The sequence below is a fragment of the Chaetomium globosum genome, genomic scaffold (assembly GCF_000143365.1).
Source record: "Chaetomium globosum CBS 148.51 scaffold_4 genomic scaffold, whole genome shotgun sequence".
Classification (NCBI taxonomy): domain Eukaryota; kingdom Fungi; phylum Ascomycota; class Sordariomycetes; order Sordariales; family Chaetomiaceae; genus Chaetomium; species Chaetomium globosum.
Window position 1 is genome coordinate 4,664,825 of NT_165979.1, and position 16,467 is coordinate 4,681,291.

At 56.0% G+C, this 16,467-nt stretch overlaps 6 protein-coding genes across 6 annotated transcripts; 1 reads left to right on the forward strand and 5 right to left on the reverse strand.

Moving 5' to 3' along the window:
- Window positions 1–613: 613 nt before the first annotated feature.
- CHGG_05242 (uncharacterized protein) lies at window positions 614–2,462 on the forward strand (the record flags this gene model as incomplete). The annotated part of the gene is made up of 5 exons (XM_001224455.1): window positions 614–1,182; window positions 1,352–1,622; window positions 1,679–1,961; window positions 2,027–2,261; window positions 2,315–2,462. 5 exons carry the CDS (start codon window positions 614–616, stop codon window positions 2,460–2,462), a joined length of 1,506 nt encoding a protein of 501 aa, XP_001224456.1.
- Window positions 2,463–2,893: 431 nt separating this feature from the next.
- CHGG_05243 (uncharacterized protein) lies at window positions 2,894–3,648 on the reverse strand (the record flags this gene model as incomplete). The annotated part of the gene is made up of 2 exons (XM_001224456.1): window positions 2,894–3,070; window positions 3,145–3,648. 2 exons carry the CDS (start codon window positions 3,646–3,648, stop codon window positions 2,894–2,896), a joined length of 681 nt encoding a protein of 226 aa, XP_001224457.1.
- A 1,702-nt stretch (window positions 3,649–5,350) lies between these two features.
- On the reverse strand, window positions 5,351–6,110 carry CHGG_05244 (uncharacterized protein; the record flags this gene model as incomplete). The annotated part of the gene is made up of 2 exons (XM_001224457.1): window positions 5,351–5,672; window positions 5,812–6,110. The coding sequence occupies 2 exons, from the start codon at window positions 6,108–6,110 to the stop codon at window positions 5,351–5,353; spliced, it is 621 nt and encodes a 206-aa protein (XP_001224458.1).
- A 1,801-nt stretch (window positions 6,111–7,911) lies between these two features.
- Window positions 7,912–9,009, reverse strand: CHGG_05245 (uncharacterized protein; the record flags this gene model as incomplete). Its single annotated transcript, XM_001224458.1, has 1 exon — window positions 7,912–9,009. One exon carries the CDS (start codon window positions 9,007–9,009, stop codon window positions 7,912–7,914), a length of 1,098 nt encoding a protein of 365 aa, XP_001224459.1.
- A 403-nt stretch (window positions 9,010–9,412) lies between these two features.
- Window positions 9,413–11,902, reverse strand: CHGG_05246 (uncharacterized protein; the record flags this gene model as incomplete). The annotated part of the gene is made up of 3 exons (XM_001224459.1): window positions 9,413–10,144; window positions 10,282–11,344; window positions 11,412–11,902. The coding sequence occupies 3 exons, from the start codon at window positions 11,900–11,902 to the stop codon at window positions 9,413–9,415; spliced, it is 2,286 nt and encodes a 761-aa protein (XP_001224460.1).
- A 1,102-nt stretch (window positions 11,903–13,004) lies between these two features.
- On the reverse strand, window positions 13,005–15,588 carry CHGG_05247 (uncharacterized protein; the record flags this gene model as incomplete). The annotated part of the gene is made up of 2 exons (XM_001224460.1): window positions 13,005–14,417; window positions 14,485–15,588. 2 exons carry the CDS (start codon window positions 15,586–15,588, stop codon window positions 13,005–13,007), a joined length of 2,517 nt encoding a protein of 838 aa, XP_001224461.1.
- Between the last annotated feature and the right edge of the window lie 879 nt (window positions 15,589–16,467).

Here is a 16,467-nt window from a genome sequence, read left to right on the forward strand (position 1 = left end):
AATTCTTGAAAAACTACTGATGAGCTTGAGTAGTTATTACATTAAGGGAAGTTGGGCATCTATGTTAGTCCCTTCATTTGCGGGGTAATACGAGGGACTCCAGTCCGCGAGCTTCGCCGTCTCTGGCCATAGAGCTTAGTATCTTCAGCTCCGCAATCTCCGCCGCGCTCTCACCCACGAACAGCTTTTATCACAACTCCTCTGAAGCCCGAAATATTTCCATAGCCGAAAAGCTGATGGCGAGTAAGTACAACGGCAGCGATGGAGGTTTAAAAGGTAAACGATGTGGGGTAGGTTCTTGACAAGTTGCTTTGCATTATTCAACATGGAGCCCTCGACCTCTCGTACGAAACATGTTCCGAATCCCAAGACTCCCTCGAAGAACCGACCCGGCATCTCGGAATGTCTCATGCGGAGAGAAAGCTTGTTGTTCCTAGCGTACCGCCAAGACCAGGTTAAAGCAGCCGGGGATAGCGGCAGTTAGGATGGCGTTCCGAGAAAAGGGGGTTACGTTGCAAGGGATCAAAGTACTTATTCTTTCGGCCGACACCGTCATCAAAAGCAGCCTTCTCTCTTGGCCAAGATAAACGAGATTACGGACAAATTTCACACCATGTTCGGCCTTACTGCCCTCAGCATAGGGCTGGCTGTTGCCCTCTCATATTTGGTGCTCGAGTTCCCCCGGGTAAATAACTCCGACCCGGCGCCGACAAACACAGGGAGCGTGCTAACCACCAACCAGCTGCACCAAAGTTGGCGATTGTGGTCTTACCACTCGCAACTCCCACCGGGGCCCAAAACACTCAAGACCGGTATTCGAAAACCATGGTTATGGTTCCTCGAACTAAACAAGCAGTATGGCGACGTGGTATACCTGCAGATGGGCCCAACCCCTACCATCATCTTGGGCTCGGCGCAAGCAGCCTGGGATCTGCTCGAGAAGCGCGGCGCCATCTACTCGTCCCGGCCCCGCTTCATTATGGGCGGTGAGCTCCTATCCAACGGCATGCGTGGGTTGATGGCCCCCTACTCCAACTTCTGGCGCCGCTGGCGGAAGTTGCTGCACAGCGGATTCATGCAGCGCCAGAGTGAGACGTACCGGCCGATCCAGGCACTTGAGTCGAAAGTGCTCATGCATGAGCTCCTGACTAACCCCAAGGACTACCGGACGCATCTCGAACGGTATGCCGCGTCGGTTGTTGTGACGGTGACGTATGGGCGCCGAGTCGAGGACGTCCGGACGGATGCCGTTGTGAAGATGAATGCTGAAGCTATGGAGAGGCTGACATCGGTGAAGTATGGTCTCGTGGTCATCTCCCGGCCGAACCCTTGCTAACATTCGGCATCACAGTATCCCTGGAAAGTATGCCGTCGAACGCTACCCAGCACTCAAATACATACCTGCTATGTTTGCTCCGTGGAAGGCCCAGGTGCTGGAGCAGCGGAAGAAGGATATCCAGATGTACACTGGTCTCATGAACGATGTCAAGAAGAGGTTGGCGGCGGGTTCACTACCGAACTGCTTTGCCAAGCATCTTCTCGACGAGCAGGAGAACCTCGGCATGACCGACTTGGAAGTAGCTTACGCCGCGGGTACCCCTTTTGGTGCGGGCGTGGAAACAGTAGGTCCATCTCCTGGCTAATGCTCTTATTGCCGCATAGCTTTAACAGCTCGCAGTCTGCAGGTTCGCTGGCTAGTTTCTTCCTCGCGTGTGTTAAGTTCGGCGACAGCTTCATCCCCAAGGCGCAGGCCGAGCTCGACAGGGTTGTATGTGGTGACAGGTTACCCACGTTTGATGACTTGGCTTCTCTGGAGTATGTGCGGGCCATTGTCTCGGAGACTCTCCGATGGCGACCTGTGGCCGTCCTTGGTGGCACACCACATGCAACGACGGCCGACGATGTGTACAAGGGCATGTTCATCCCAAAGGGCAGCACGATCATTGCGCCGTTGTGGAGCAGTAAGTGCAAATCAAAAATGCTTTGTTAGTGGCAGTTTATGGTATAGACTAACCACCCGTTTCAGTCCATCTGAACGAGGAAGACTTCCCAGATCCGCACAAGTTCCAACCAGAACGTTTCCTCGGGGAGCGCGAGTATCCCGGTAATCTAGGGCACAGCGCATTTGGCTGGGGCCGCCGCATCTGCCCTGGCCTGCACCTGGGATCCGCTTCCGTGGCCATAAATATTGCCCGGATATTGTGGGCGTTTGACGTCAGGCCTGCTCTAAATGTCAAAGGGGAAGTGGTTGATGTCGACATGTGAGCTGTTGGAAAGTGGACCGCTGTTCTCATCAATGACTGACGGTTTTTAGTTTCGCCTTTTCGGACGGGTTCAACTCGAGTCCCCTGCCATTCGAATGCTCCATCAAGCCCCGTTCAGAAAGGCATGCGCGTGTGATCGAGAGCGAGTACCAGGAAGCCTGCGGAGAGTTGCGTCGATACACTGCAGCGGCAAACTAAGCGTACCAACCGTGCCCCATTCTACCCAAAACACAAGGGGTATTTCAGGGGCACGAATACTGTAACAATGTTTATATACTTCAGTTTTAACCTTTTACCATCGGAATTGTACATGCGTTGGCTGGGACCTAGTAGCCACGATTATTATTACATACTCTAGTTGGCAGTGACCAAGTAAGGTACCTTACCTACCCTCTCCGTAGCTGGGAAGTTCTGCGCATTACCCCCCATGGGCTCAAAACGGCTAGTTGCAAATAGCCTTCCTCTCGTTACCCTGGAAAAAGATACTCGGAGTCAAGATCACTAGTGCGGGGGAAACGATGTTTGACCTGAGCGTGGCTTTTTAACTACTTGTAGATACACAACCGGGGCATGCACTATGTACGACTCGAAACAAAACTCTTGGTCATTCTTTAAAGTCCAACCTCCGCTTAACCAAGGAGGCCCTTGATGAAAGTGAGGGCCTGCTGGCCGTACTTGTTGACGTACTGCTGGTGCGAGTTGGCATCGTTGCCGTTGCAGCAGTAGGGGTCGGTCGAGTCGCAGTACGACTGGATGATGGCCGGCTTGGCCGGCGAGCACTGGAAGCCACGGGGACGGGCGGCGAACTATTTGTATTGTTAGCAGTTGTTTGCTCTAGGTAAGATCCGTGCGTTCCTGAAACGGAAGTGAAACAACTTACGCCCTGGGCCTGGCATGTGCCGACGTTGTACGGGAGCCCGACCACGTTGTGTGGGTCACCCATAAAGATGGCGGCCTTGACGGCGTTGAGGGCGTTTCCACTAAGCGTGGCACCGGCACCGCCGCAGAGGGCGTTGTCCATAATCTGGCCACCCTGCGAGTAGCCGATGAGAACGATCTTAGTGTCCGGGCAGCGCTGGTTGAAGCTCGTGACAGCCGAGACGACAGCTGATGTGCCTTGGCTCGCCGACTGGTCATAGCTCACGCCACCGCACTGGGCTTGGCCACCGCAGGCCGGGTAGTTGATGGCCTCGCTGGTGGCGCCCGAGTAGGCCTGCTTCACCATGTTGACGAGACCCTGCGAGGTGCCGTAGCCCGCGGGGGCGGTCGTCTCACGAGCTCCGAAGATGTGGACGCCGGGGCAGGACTGGCGCGCCTCGACATCGACGGGGCTGGCGCTGGCAAGGCCAGCAAGGACCGGGACGGCAACAGCGGAAACCTTCATATTGGATACTGGCGTGAGTCGTCGAGTTAAGGCTCGGAAGGTGTACTTGGCTGGTGGGATGTGCTGAAACAGGTGAGACGGTTCTGGAACGTAGGCCGCCCTTATATCATGATCTCAATCCGCAGTGTTTCGCACCCTTACCCGGTCCGGACGTACGGGTGGTCGAAAAAGGGAAGACGGAGAAAGGCTCGGCGGAAGGCCGCCGAATGCCACGCCGGAACCTTGTCTTAATTTTCGAGAGCCCTTCGGACATTATTTCTACCTACCTCGTCCTTGCTATAACCCCCTACTATGTAGCACCGGGTACGGGGTCCAAGCTAAAATAAGCCGTGGACCGGGGATATGGGACTCGACGCCTACGCAAGTCCTTCTCTTTTCCTTCTAGACCATGCCTCGCCATAGGTTCCCGATGTTAGAGGAGGCAATGATCGGCCAGAGACCAGGGCAAACAGAACAGCGTCGATCCTAAAGCGGCGCGGCCCTCTTCCACTTTCAAGTACCTATTTCCAGTTCTTCGTCATGTGGCGTTTTCTGGAATGCCATGCGAGTGAGTGGTCGGGGCCTTCCCCGCAAAGCCCTATAGCCGATAGTACATGGGCCTGTCGATCAATGCCGGGGCGAATCGAAGGCTTGGTTTCACCTATGTTGATGCTTGGCATAGTGTTGCTGTCAAGGCCTCAGCCGGCGGCAATAGGCAATAAACGCGGGTGAAATACCGAACAAGCGTCGCACTGTCGATGATCGGCATGCTCAACCTGCCACTGATCTGTGGGGAATGTGTTTTGCCTAAATGCTGCCCATGGGGAAAGCAAGGTGCATTCATGCTAAACCAACACCAATCTGGGGTTGAAGGCTGCGATGGGACCTCGAATGATGAATGTGAAGGAAACCTCAAACCTGGTGCACCGCGGTCTGCTTGGAGCTGAGGTCTCACCTGACTGATTCTATCCGGAATAGTATGTCTTAGAGCGGGTTCTTGTTGACCTATGGATTATGAATGCCGTGATGGTTGGGGTACGAAAAATGACCCTTTTTATACTGCCAGGAGGGTGTGCCGGGCAGCTCCTGATTTAGGGGCTGGCGTTATTGAGCGTTGCAAGGCCGGACTCAGCTGCTTGCAACATTCACCAGCCGGATGGCAACAACTAGAGGTGAGCCAAGAATCAATTGAATTCCAGCTATCCGAATGAAAGTCATTCCATAGGGGGAGTAAAAGAATGTGTAAGGTGATCAACTTATCGGCCTCCCCAGCCCCTTCTCATAGCCTTACCGTTCGTCCTTTCTGGGACCAGACCATGTAAAATCTGCCGCGTCATCCATACCGCCCTCCCTACAAAACCTGCGCATAGGTAACTGAACCTACCCTACCCTTCCGCCCCCGACATCCTTTTCCCCGAGCCGTAATATCCCCTAGGCCACAGAGAGTACCTCCAGGTCTTCTTAGCCTTGGTCTTACTGGCAGGGCTGCCAGTTGGTGCGGAAGATAACGTGCATGCTTCCATCGAAAGCGTCCACCTAAGTGATTCATCGTGCTCGCCCTTACATTAGCCCATCTATTCGACTTTTGTTTTCCTTTTGGTTCCCGCTTTTTTTCTTGCTGTCTTCCTCCCCTTTTTGTGTGTCTCTCTCTCGCGGTTTTTGGGTAATAGAAACAAATAATACAACAGGGGAACTTGAAACAAAGGCAGTAACGACGTCAAATTCAAGCGCAGCGGCGCCATTGCAGCGCCACTTTGTAGGGGTTTCTCACAGTCATGGTCCCCCGGTTGGGGGTAGAGATGGGCGTGATGCGGATCTCCGAGTTGACGTTGAGGATGGCTGTCGTGCCGCCGCAGCGCGAGAAGGACTCAACACCGACACCAGCGATCATGTTGTAGTTGTCCTCGTACGGGGCAAGGATGTTCTTCTGGAAGACAACCTCTTGGGTGCTATCGCCAGCGAAGGTGTAGCCGGCGCGGCAGGTACCGGTCTGACCCTCCGAAAGGCTAGCATAGCCGGTGAAGCGAGTCTCGATGACGGAGAACCTGTTCATCCGTGTCAGTATCACGACTTTCGTTCTTCTTCCCCTCCTCCGGTTCTGTTTCTTGTCTGCGTTGGGCGATACTTGGGGACTCATGGTCTGCCTCGTGGCAGTTTCAGGGCTAGGCCTAGATTCAAACTCACTGGTATCCAGAGGGGAATTGCAGGTTGATACTAATCCGGCAGTTCTTGCGGCTATCCGAGACGCTGCTACCCGGGCCGGCGCTCACGATGTACTCGTCGAAGGCAACGTCGAAGATGGTGCCTGTAGCATCCACGTTGATGTAGGCGTGGCCAGCAGGGCAGCCCGAGCCGATAGCGGTGACGTTGATGATCTTGATCTCCCCAGGAGCGGGAGCCGTGAAGCCCAGCGACTCACTCGGGTTGGGGGTGATAACGGCAGCGGCAGCAGCGCCAGCAAAGAGGAGACTGGTGAGACGCATCTTGAATGGCAAGGTTGCTCAAGTACGAGGAGTCAATGTGAATAACCTGAAGTTGAGTGAAAGTTCGTCAGGAAGGTGGTGATCTTGTGTCCTCAGGTCAGGTCAACTGACGGTCCTTTTATAGCCTTCAACGATGGGTCGAGTTCCAGTGCGAGAGACTAGTTCCCTGGCTCACGAGACATTCTTGAAATTCCGGGCCTTGACTCCGCGGTCAAAAAGCACAATCACGCCAACCTAGTCGCCACCTGGAGAGGTAAGGTCCGAGTCACGGAGGAAGTGGACTGTTACAATCTCGCCATCTCAGCCATCACGTCGCAACCAATGCTGCCATCCCCGCCTAACCAAGCCCACGATGTGATGTTGGCAACAGCCCATCACGCCGCTAGCGTTGGAGTTATCGCTTTCGACATCGAGGGGAAGTCGGGATAAGGTTGGACGGAAGGAAGGGATCCTTGAGCAGACCACAAAAGGCATTCCTAGGATGTGAAAGAGGCGGGTTTCCAGCTTTCATGGAGCTATTTTTGTCGACATTCATATCGTGCCGATATTAATTCGCAGCTTGGTAGCTTCCCTGACCAGGTCGCCGGCATCCATTCATATCGCTTGCTATCTTCATGTGATCCGAGGATGTGGTCCATGTCGGACCGTCCTGCAAAGCGAACCCCCGCGAGTGTGTCGGAGGTGTGGGCACTCGGAGACTGTCTGGACGCTTATACAAGTTTCCAAACCTAATTGTAGCATCCTCAATGCAACAATGCCATCACTCTTGCCAGTTGCGTCTTTCCACACTAGCCAAATGGTTGCTTCCAACGCTATCTGCCCTCGAAGGGACACGCCTGGGCTGCGGTGGTGGCGTGAAAATGGCCAGTAACATGGCCGCGGCAGCAACACCAAGTCGCGGCTCCAAATTGGCCAACAGATTGTTACGCGAGCCCGACCCGGAACATCAAGCTGCCAAGAAATTTGGGCCGAGATAGCGTCCTTGGGACCAATTCACACCCTCACTTGTCTTGGTGTTGCGATAGTGGGCGCAGGCGATTGGTGGGGATCTGGGTGATACCAAGGAGGTGGTTACCCCAACCCCATGCCTCGGGAGATTGGCAAGGGCACTGCTACCTTTCCCAGCCAGTCACGGCGGAATCCGAGTCCCCAGGAAGCTTATCCAGACTACGGAGTACGCAGTGCAAAACCCTGCGTGCATCCCCCTGAGAACGCAGATCTCACGCTCCCTCTGTGGGGTTTCACCTTTGTTGATCCTATCCGGCTCGGGAAATGATGGGAAAGAAAACCGTAACGACGGACTTTGGGCTCGGCGACGACCGGGATGTGAAAGCGAGAGGACCGGGTAGTTAGGTGGCATCGCTTGGTGCTTATAGAGTCCAGGTCGAAAGACTTCATATATGGATAAAGTGTCGATGGCTTGGCGCATCATCCGTCTGGTGATACTCCGCACTCTCGTGCATTGGCTGGATCCCGGATGGGTGAAAGCCCAGGCGCTGACCGCATCTCAAGTTACATACAAGCACGGCGAGCAGATTCTTAGGGGACCGTTTGCCGGGTTGCCCATCTTGTGTCGCCGCCGTACGGCATCACATTCGTCCAGTCAGACAGCATCCGGGGACGCGGGTAGCACCGCTGAAATTAAAATGCGTCTCGTGTTGCCGCGGAGGTGCCTTTCAATATCGCCTTTACTATCGACCGAGCCATTGGCGACTGCAGGAGAGAACCGGGGTCTCAAAGTCCTTGGCTAGTAAGATTGGGTAATGGACCAAAGTGGTCGACAGTTGGATGATTTCGCTACCTATGTCTGATTACCGCTCTCCTGGGATGACAGCAAATACTCCGTAACCTCGGAAAACTCGTCCCCGAATTGCAGCAACTCCCTCCACCGCAATGGGATGGCGTTAACACCATCCCGTGCTCCAAGCAACCCCCCTGCGATGGCACCGTTGGTATCAGTATCTTGGCCGAACCGTACCACATCAATAAGCACCTCTTCCAACGGGCGAGGATCCAGGAGGGCAGCGATACCCAATGTCAGAGATTCGAGGACATAACCAGACGCCTTGAAGGGCAAAGCCTTGGTGGCGTTGGCAGCTCGTTTCGGTCCGTTCTCAGCGAGGTCCCGAACCTGCACTAGCGACTTGCCTGCGTCCATGGCCCCTTCGACCTTACTCGCCGCACGCTCCAGCTGTACTTTCCGAGCTGCCGTCGTCTCCGCCGCAGCCAGAGCGGTGGCCTGCGCCACCGCGTCCTTCCCCGCCTGCCAAGCCTCGTCGGCTGACTTCCCCTCGACGAGTGCCTGTACCATCACATTGTATACCGCGCAAGAGATTATACAGTGGGAATCGTCGTGCGTGACAGCCGAAATCTCCAGAGATTCCGTCAATAGCTTGGCCATATCGGGCTGGAACAGGGCGGTGGGGATACACCGCATGAGTGAGCCGTTCCCCGCGCGGCCCTCTCCGGCGCCGGAAGTCCGCGGATCGGCCGTCCGCTTGAACCTTGAGATGCCATTTGCCGTAGCGCCGCCGACGTCGCGGGGTGTCTCGTTTCGGTCCCGGCCGGGCCAGGAGCGCCCATCGTACCAATCGACCATGTATTGGGCGGCAAGCCTGACCACGTCTGGCAGCTTGGGGGACTGTGATCGCTTCAGCTTTTCGACGTCACGGTAAGCGAGCAGAACGGCGCGAGTGAGGTCTGTGTCGTCGGTTGCATGCCCGGGTGGCCAGTCAAATGGACCACCACCGACGATGTCCCTCACGCCGCGTGGATAATCCTTTTGAATGTGTTCCCAGGCGTCGAATTCAACAGTGGCACCGAGGGAATCGCCGACGTGTACGCCAAGTAGCGCGCCGAGAGCACGCTCATGGCGGGCGGTAATGGGTAAGTTTGACATGGTGGTCTGTCCTCAAATAAATTTGACTGGAGTTGGCAGAGTTGGTGATCCAAGTTGTCGTTGTGTTTGTTGGACAGGTTGGCTGACTCGCACCCAGTCACACAGCCCGGCTCCATTTTAGGCAGGCAATGGGTTAGGGTTCGTCTTGATCGCAATCTTTACCACTTTTGAGCACACAGCACAGCCCAGTCCGAGGCAAGCTCCGAGCATTGCCCAGGGCAGAGCCCCGCGATTGACCCAAGGCAGTCGAAGCTCGTGGCCCGAAAAATGGATCGCGACCAACCGAGTCCATTCCCGACAGGACGGCTGCAAGGAGGGACAGAATGAGGATTGTTGACAATCATCCAAGCTCAGTTGGCGCACAATTAACTTTTGATAGAACGACAGGCTCCTGAATTTGTGACTATCGCGACTCCGTAACATGGCCATCTAAGCCCCCAAACTCGCTCTGTTCCTCAGCTTCGGTAAGCTTCAACGCCTCGTGGACATCATCCACAAAGTGGTGTTCACCGCCCGCAAGCTCAATGATGCCGCTGCTCCGTAGCAATTGCCCGACCTTGGAATCATGTCCCGGTCCTCGGCTGAAAAAGATGCGGACACCCCGTTGCCGGTAGTCCCGCACAATCTCCTCGAGCACCTGTGTTCCGCTGCCGTCGAGCGATGTCACGCCGTGTATGTCAAATATGATGTTACGGTTCCAATCCTCCCTCCTCAGCCGCGGCAGTGCCGGGTGAGCCATGCTTGAGCCGTACAGCTCCAACCGCCGCAGCCGTGTCTTCATCTCCCCGGTGTTTGCAAACGTCAGGGGCTCTGGGATCTTGACGATCAGGCACCCCTCGATGAACTCGAGACGGTCAAGATTTGCCTCGGCGTTCTCGAAGCGGTTAGTGCCGGGGATGCGGCCCAAAATTTGGATGCGCGGGCGTGTAGCGTGGCGGATGACCTGCAACAAGGAAAGGCCGACACCAATGGCCATGCCGAAAGAAAGGGAAAAGAAGATGGTGGCAACGACAATGGCGGCCATAAGCCCCAGTTCTTGCCAAGCACGGATCTTGAGAAAGAATGAAATGTCGTGCGGGCATTCTTCAATCAAGGACCAGGCTACAACACTGATCAGGGATGACAGGACGGGTTTCTGGGGCAACGTCAGAATGATATAAGAGACCGTAAAGCGGAGAGGGGGAGGGGGAAGCAAACCGGAAGGTAATAGAGGTACGGCAGAAGGAAGAGAATGCAAAGTAGCGTTAATCCACTCAAAATGATGGAGCTCACGGGGGTTCGGCCTCCCGTCGATTTGTTCACCTTGCTCCTGCCATAGCCGCCAAAGGAGGGTAGGCTCGAGAAGCAAGCGCCGACGAGGTTGGCCGTTCCCAGGGCGACTAGCTCGCGATTGGGACTCAACTGGATGCCGGCGAAGGCTTCGCCGCCAAGGCTCTTGGCTGCGACTGAGGACTCGAAGAAGCCGAGCAGGGCGATCAGAAACGAGGTGCTCATGGCCTCACGCATGTATCCGAGGTTAGCCGGCTGCAGCGGCCAGCGGAAGGTAAACAGACGCCCGCTGGCCGCCTCGACTTTGCCGAGCACGGCGACACCAGCCTTGTCCCATTCATACCAATAGGCGAGGAAGGCGGACAGGACAACGACGAGGAAGCGGTCCGGGATGTAAGCTACGCCCGGGTACCGGGGCTGCATACGGCGCTTGATCTCACGGCAAACCATGATAATGACGAAGCTCGTGGCCGCCACGGTAAAAGTCAGGGTGTGGGTTTTGTCCAAGTTTCGAAAGATAAAGGCGAGCTTGTCGACGCTGCTGGCGTGGCCAATGTGGGCTTGATCCGCCAGTTTATTGAGTCCGAGCTCGGGGATGAGCTGGTCCACGGCCACGACGACACCGATGGCGCTGATGAAACCTCGCAGGAACGGGCGCGAAAGCACGCTATCCAGAAACCCTACACGACCAACACCAGCAATGAGGACCATGGCACCAGACATTCCGGCTATGATGCCACAAAGCCTGGCCTGCAGCGTCGCGTCATCATCACTACCGCCCCGGTCGACCACAGATTTGATCACAGTTCCGACAAGAAGCGAGCCTGCTGCTTCGGGACCGACAATCATGGCGGGGCAGCTCCCGAGAAGGGCGTAGATGAGCGGGTTGAAGACGAAGGCATATAAGCCGTTCAGGGGAGGGACATGGGCCAGGTTATCGGCGAGGGAGAGCGCCATTGGCACGTACATGCCGGCCACGGTGAGAGCGCCGACGAAGTCGCCCTTGAAATAGGACCAGTTGTATTCCTTGGCCCAGACCATGACGGGGAGGTAGTATGAGAGGTACCTAAAACGGAGCCGGTTAGTATCGGCAGCGAAGCAGTTGTGCACCGGGGCACCGCGCAGATGCTTACATCAGGGCAGAGTCCTTCACGCCATGTTGCTCGGCCAGCGCACTCGACGTGCTCATCTTCTTGCTCCTCATTTTGGACGCCCATCGCCTTTTCCAGCTCCTACGTCTCGAGCCCTCCGAAACTGTGCCGTCGATACCGGGCACCGAGGCCTCCGTCTCGGATTCGGAAGGGCTAAGCCAGTCGCCCGGAAGACTCCCCGAAGGACTTGCCGGCCGTGGCGAGAAGGTGCCATGGTTGCAAGGCCCTTCGTGTGCTTCTTCCCGGAAGTCCAGTGTGGCGCCAAGGAGAGACGTCGATTCTGTCGCATGCTGCCGGCTCGGCCCCGCCCCATGCCGGTTCGAGGGACCCGCATCGCGTCGTGTGGAAGAGGCCTGGCCCGCGGTGTCGCTGACAGAGCTGGATGAGGAAGCGGTGTAGGTCTGGCGAAGACCGCTGGGGTGTGCGGGTGTATGGTCTTGTCCAGGGCGTGGGGAGTTCGGTTGGGAAGACATAGTTCGATGCTAGGTGGCGTCGGTGTCGACGAGAAATCACCTGTAGCAGCGTTGAGACAGAAGCATTGATTAAGAACGGAACGGAGAGGACCGGGATTCGCAGCGGGTAACAACGCGTTGCGGGCAGACAAGAGCAATTGGGTTTCCCGTCCAAGGTTCGTCAACATTAGGGAATTAGATGTGAGGATACAATGCAAAGCGTCCTTCTTTATTTGCACTCCTAGCCATGGGTTTGGCGAAGACCAGAGTGAAAGGTCAGAAACAAAAATCACAAGTCAGAAAGAAGTGGTGTCACGGTTTCGGTGCGTCCCGCAGTTGGTTTTCGTGGGCGGGCCTGGCAACAGCGGAAAGTATCGTTGGTGACAGGGTCGGTCGAGGTGGCTTCGGGAATGGCCAGGCTTGGCGGATTTAAGGCAGGGCTGTTTGACTCGAGAGATGCAGAACCCATCACAACCCCGCGATCCACGTGACTCCACTCACCCCGCGTCAGCCAATTACAACACCAATCTCTGTTTCCGATTGTTCAGCTTCGCCGCAGCCCCACCAAAGACTGGCTGGGAGGGATCCTGTTGGTGAGGCCCTGAGACCTCCTGAGCCTCCCAACGCGAGACTGTTCCAGGCCCCCCTAGTCCCCAGCGAGGTTTGTGAGGTGCTCGAGCAGTTTTCGCAGAGCGAACCACGGATCAAAGTAACTGCGTGATGCGGGACACTGCATCTAATTGCAAATAGTAGAAAAAAGGTAGAAGAAAGAGTTGTCTCTTCAAAGGTAGAAGGCGCCTCAGCCTGCACTGCAATATAGTTGTGCGCGAAGAGCGCACAAACTATTTGCAGAGGACCAGAGTGGGGCGGCCTGACACGGACTATCTCTAACTCTAATCACACAATGGGGATTCTTGCATCACTGCGCTTCACTGCGAAATATCCATGGTCTATGCGAGTTTGACAGCATTTACTCTCAATCCCAATCTTGACCCACCTAGTGACCAAGACACACGGGGTGGTTTAAATGCCTTTTCCTAACATATTAGAATGTTGCCCTGCAACAAGCACGCCCGGGTATCAACCTTCATCCGCCACCCTCGTGCACCTTATTAACACCATATCAATCAAACATGTCGCTAATTTCCTCGCCTTCATCCGGCGTAACGGCTAGCTCTAGCAGCTCGTGAGCCAGTTCCACTGTCTCAGCGTCAATCCCGGCCTCCATGACCAGATCTTCCTCGGCAAAGTTGAGCCTCGCGAGCGCTAGAAAGTAGCGTTGCGATCCGCCGTGAGAGGCAGCCAGCTTCGCCGACGTGTTGGCAGCCATGGATGTCCTTGGGTCCGTGACGATAAAGTGGAGCAATCGTGTTGCCAGCGAGATGATGTCGTAAAGGAGGCTCATAGGATCGGTTATCGTATCCAGTGTCGTCTCGTTTGTAACACCCAAAGCTTCGGCGTTCGACTTTGCCCCATCTGTCACCATGGCTTCGGTGCCGACCGGAGCATGTTGGTCCACGTCCATCTTATCCCCCCTGTCGCCCGGAAAGTTCCTCGTGCCCGCTTGCTTCTCCACTTGCAAGGGCAGGTCCGAGTCATACAGGCGATCGATAGCCCAGCACAACACCGCGACAAGACGCGGGATGGCAACGTCGCTCTCTGCGATCTGCAGGGCGCCGAAGTGGCTTGTAGCAAACATAGTAAGGGTCTCTAGTGCCGCCGACCTCACCAAAATTTCTTTTCCAGACCCGTGGGCAGCCCACCTCGGCGGCTCGCAAAGAAAGGAAGACACGCAGTCAATGACCGTGGCCGCAACTGCACGAGGGTTTCTTGTTTCGGCACGGCCACTCGACGGTTCGGTTGTCGACGACGGGATGGGGCCGATGCTATCAGACGTGACCGACGTACGCAAGATGGACATCATGGCCCACCAATCCGTTTCCGGATGCTTCGGGGACAGCATCGTCAAGACAAAGTCGAATTCCATTGTCCTCCAGAACTCTAGTTGTGGAGAAGGCCGTGGCACGTCGGAGGTGTCAGATCCTTGGACGGGGGCTGGCAGGCAAGCCAGGGCGGCGAGGTAGAGGAGGGAAAGACAATGAGTAACATCGATGTTGAGACATAGCTGCCGAACTACCGCATCGGGGTGCCTTGACAGATCGCCGTCAACACTATTGAGCCGGGGAAGCGCCACAAGGCGGCATGTTGTCGCACAGACCGGAATCAGTGCCGATATAATGTGTGACGCGACTTCGGTCGCGTTGAGCTCCAGAGTGTACACGATCAAGGCGACAAGGTGGTATATGGGCCCGTAATATCGCTGCGCAAGACACTGGTGCCACATTTCGATCAGCATGTCCGCAAATTCGACCAAGAGCGTTAGGGGTTCGCCAGGTGTTCCCATCTGGGGCAGCCTCTGAAGGATGATGGATGCTAGCGAATGCTTCTGGTCTGCGGGGAAGGCGTAGTGGGAGAAGACATCGAACGTAGGAGGCTGGTCGTGAATCGCGGTGTGATCTAAAAATAACCTCAGGAACTTCAGGGCGGTTAGTGGTGGTACGTATGGGTTTTCATGTTGTAACAGAAAGGCTCGACGGGCTTACATCAAGGGGGAACAACTGCGACGACAAGGCCGGTGTGTTGACCGTGCGTGCGTTATCGAAAACCGAGTCCCCTCCGTCCGTCTCGAGAGCAAATGTCGGGCTGTCAACAATGGGGCGCTTTCTCTTTCCTCTGGTCGGCGTGCGCTCTCCGGGGGGTAGCGCAGAGGGACCCGAGTCCTTCCGTCGCAAGGTCTGGGTTTTACTGGGGCTAGAGAGAACCTCGATTCCGTCGAAACCATCAGCCATTCCCCATGTCCTATCCTTCCTGGGTGTTGCCGGGCCATCTTTCCGCTTGGACTTTGCCCGTCCCAGCCCCTCTCTAAGGTCTTGACGGGCAAACTGTAGCTCGGTGGCAGTGCTGCGCTCTGCTGCACGCGCTTGTTCAGCGATGCGCTCTTGCTCGGCAAGCTTCTCGGTCGTTTCCCTTTTTATGCGCGCGATCTCGGTTTCGAAATTTGCGCGGTCTTTGCCGCGGGCAGACCGAAGGATGGAATTCTCTCCATGAGACGCCGTGAGGTGTGACTCCAGCTCTGACACACGAGCCCGCAGCGCCGCGATGATCTCATTCTGACTTGCCGGACCGGCGCCATGGTGGGCTTGCGATGGTGGAACCGCATATGGGCGGGCGGCTTGAAGAGGCGGACGGGCAAACTGCGACTGCTGTGGCCCTTGTTGCGGGCGCGCTGATGAGGCAGGAGGTTGCCGTTGCGATGGCCCGGATGGGTACCGTTGTCGAGAGGGTAAAGGTGGCGGGACTGGCCGTGGTGGTGCATACTGCGGGCGCTGCGGGTAAGCCGATCTCGAAGACGGCAGCTGGTGATTCCATCGTTGTATGCCTGTTGTGGTATGGCGGGGTTGCTGGGTTGGAAGGGCGGTTTGTTGTGGTGGGGGGCGGGGTGGCGGGAGAGCGTGCTCGTCAATCACGACGGTATCATCAAGATCGTCATCATCAAATTCGTACTCGAAGGCATTATTTTGTGCTGGCGGTGCAGCCTGTGATTGAGCCAATTGCTGAGCTTGGGTGAACTGAATGGCATTATTTTCGAGCTCCTGCAGCACCGTATCGTTCAGGTCGTCGAAGCCGTCATCGGAAAAGTCATCCATGGCCGCAGCTTGTTGCGTCCAATTGTCGACATGACCATGCCATTGAAGCCTTGCCAAAGCATGGTAGGGGCAATGTGCCCGGGCACAAAATGTGTGTTTGCCCGTCTGGAAAAGATCAAGGGGCCGCGTCGCTTTGAGATGTGGTTTCGACCTGGCATTTACGCGTTTAGGCCAAGTTCCAGGGACCAAAACCCTGACCGGGCTTTCGGTGTGAGGGCACTCCGATGGGTGGGGCAAATGCTTGACATGTGATTCGCGACAGCCTCCCGTTCGTGGTTCCGTACTTTTGCAGCCCGACCTTTTCAGAGTGCCAAGCCCCTCCATTGAACACACGGCAGTTTGATATCAGGTTTAATCCTCAATCACAACCGTCTCCAGACATCAAACTTAAACTTCCAATCTCCGGTGACATATTCATATACATTCGGGCAGAATTTTGTCTCATACACCTCCCCCTTGTTGGTGCCAATCGCGTCCGAGACCTTGACCATCCCAATCGCCGGATTTAAATCTGCCCCACTCCGCTCCCGAGTCCCTGCTGCGGAGCCAAGGAGCCAAGGTCGGGCGGATTGACGTAGGGCCTCCAAACCTCGAAATTTCAGACGCCAATCCGCTTTACGGCTGGCACTTCCGGGTTACCCAGGATTTCCAGGTTCTTTCTCTCAACTCCCCAAGGTTGCGAGGAGACCCCGAAGCAAGCCCAACACTCGTTGTCCCCCACTCCTAAGAATTCACGATAGGGCGATTGGAGAACACCTGTCCTCACGCCGTTCCTCCGCAATCCTGCGGCCAACCCGCGACCCCCGAATAAGCCGAGCCCAAGCTTCCGACCGAGCTGACGCGCACTCATCCTGCCTCCCCTTTGTCAGCCGCGCTCCC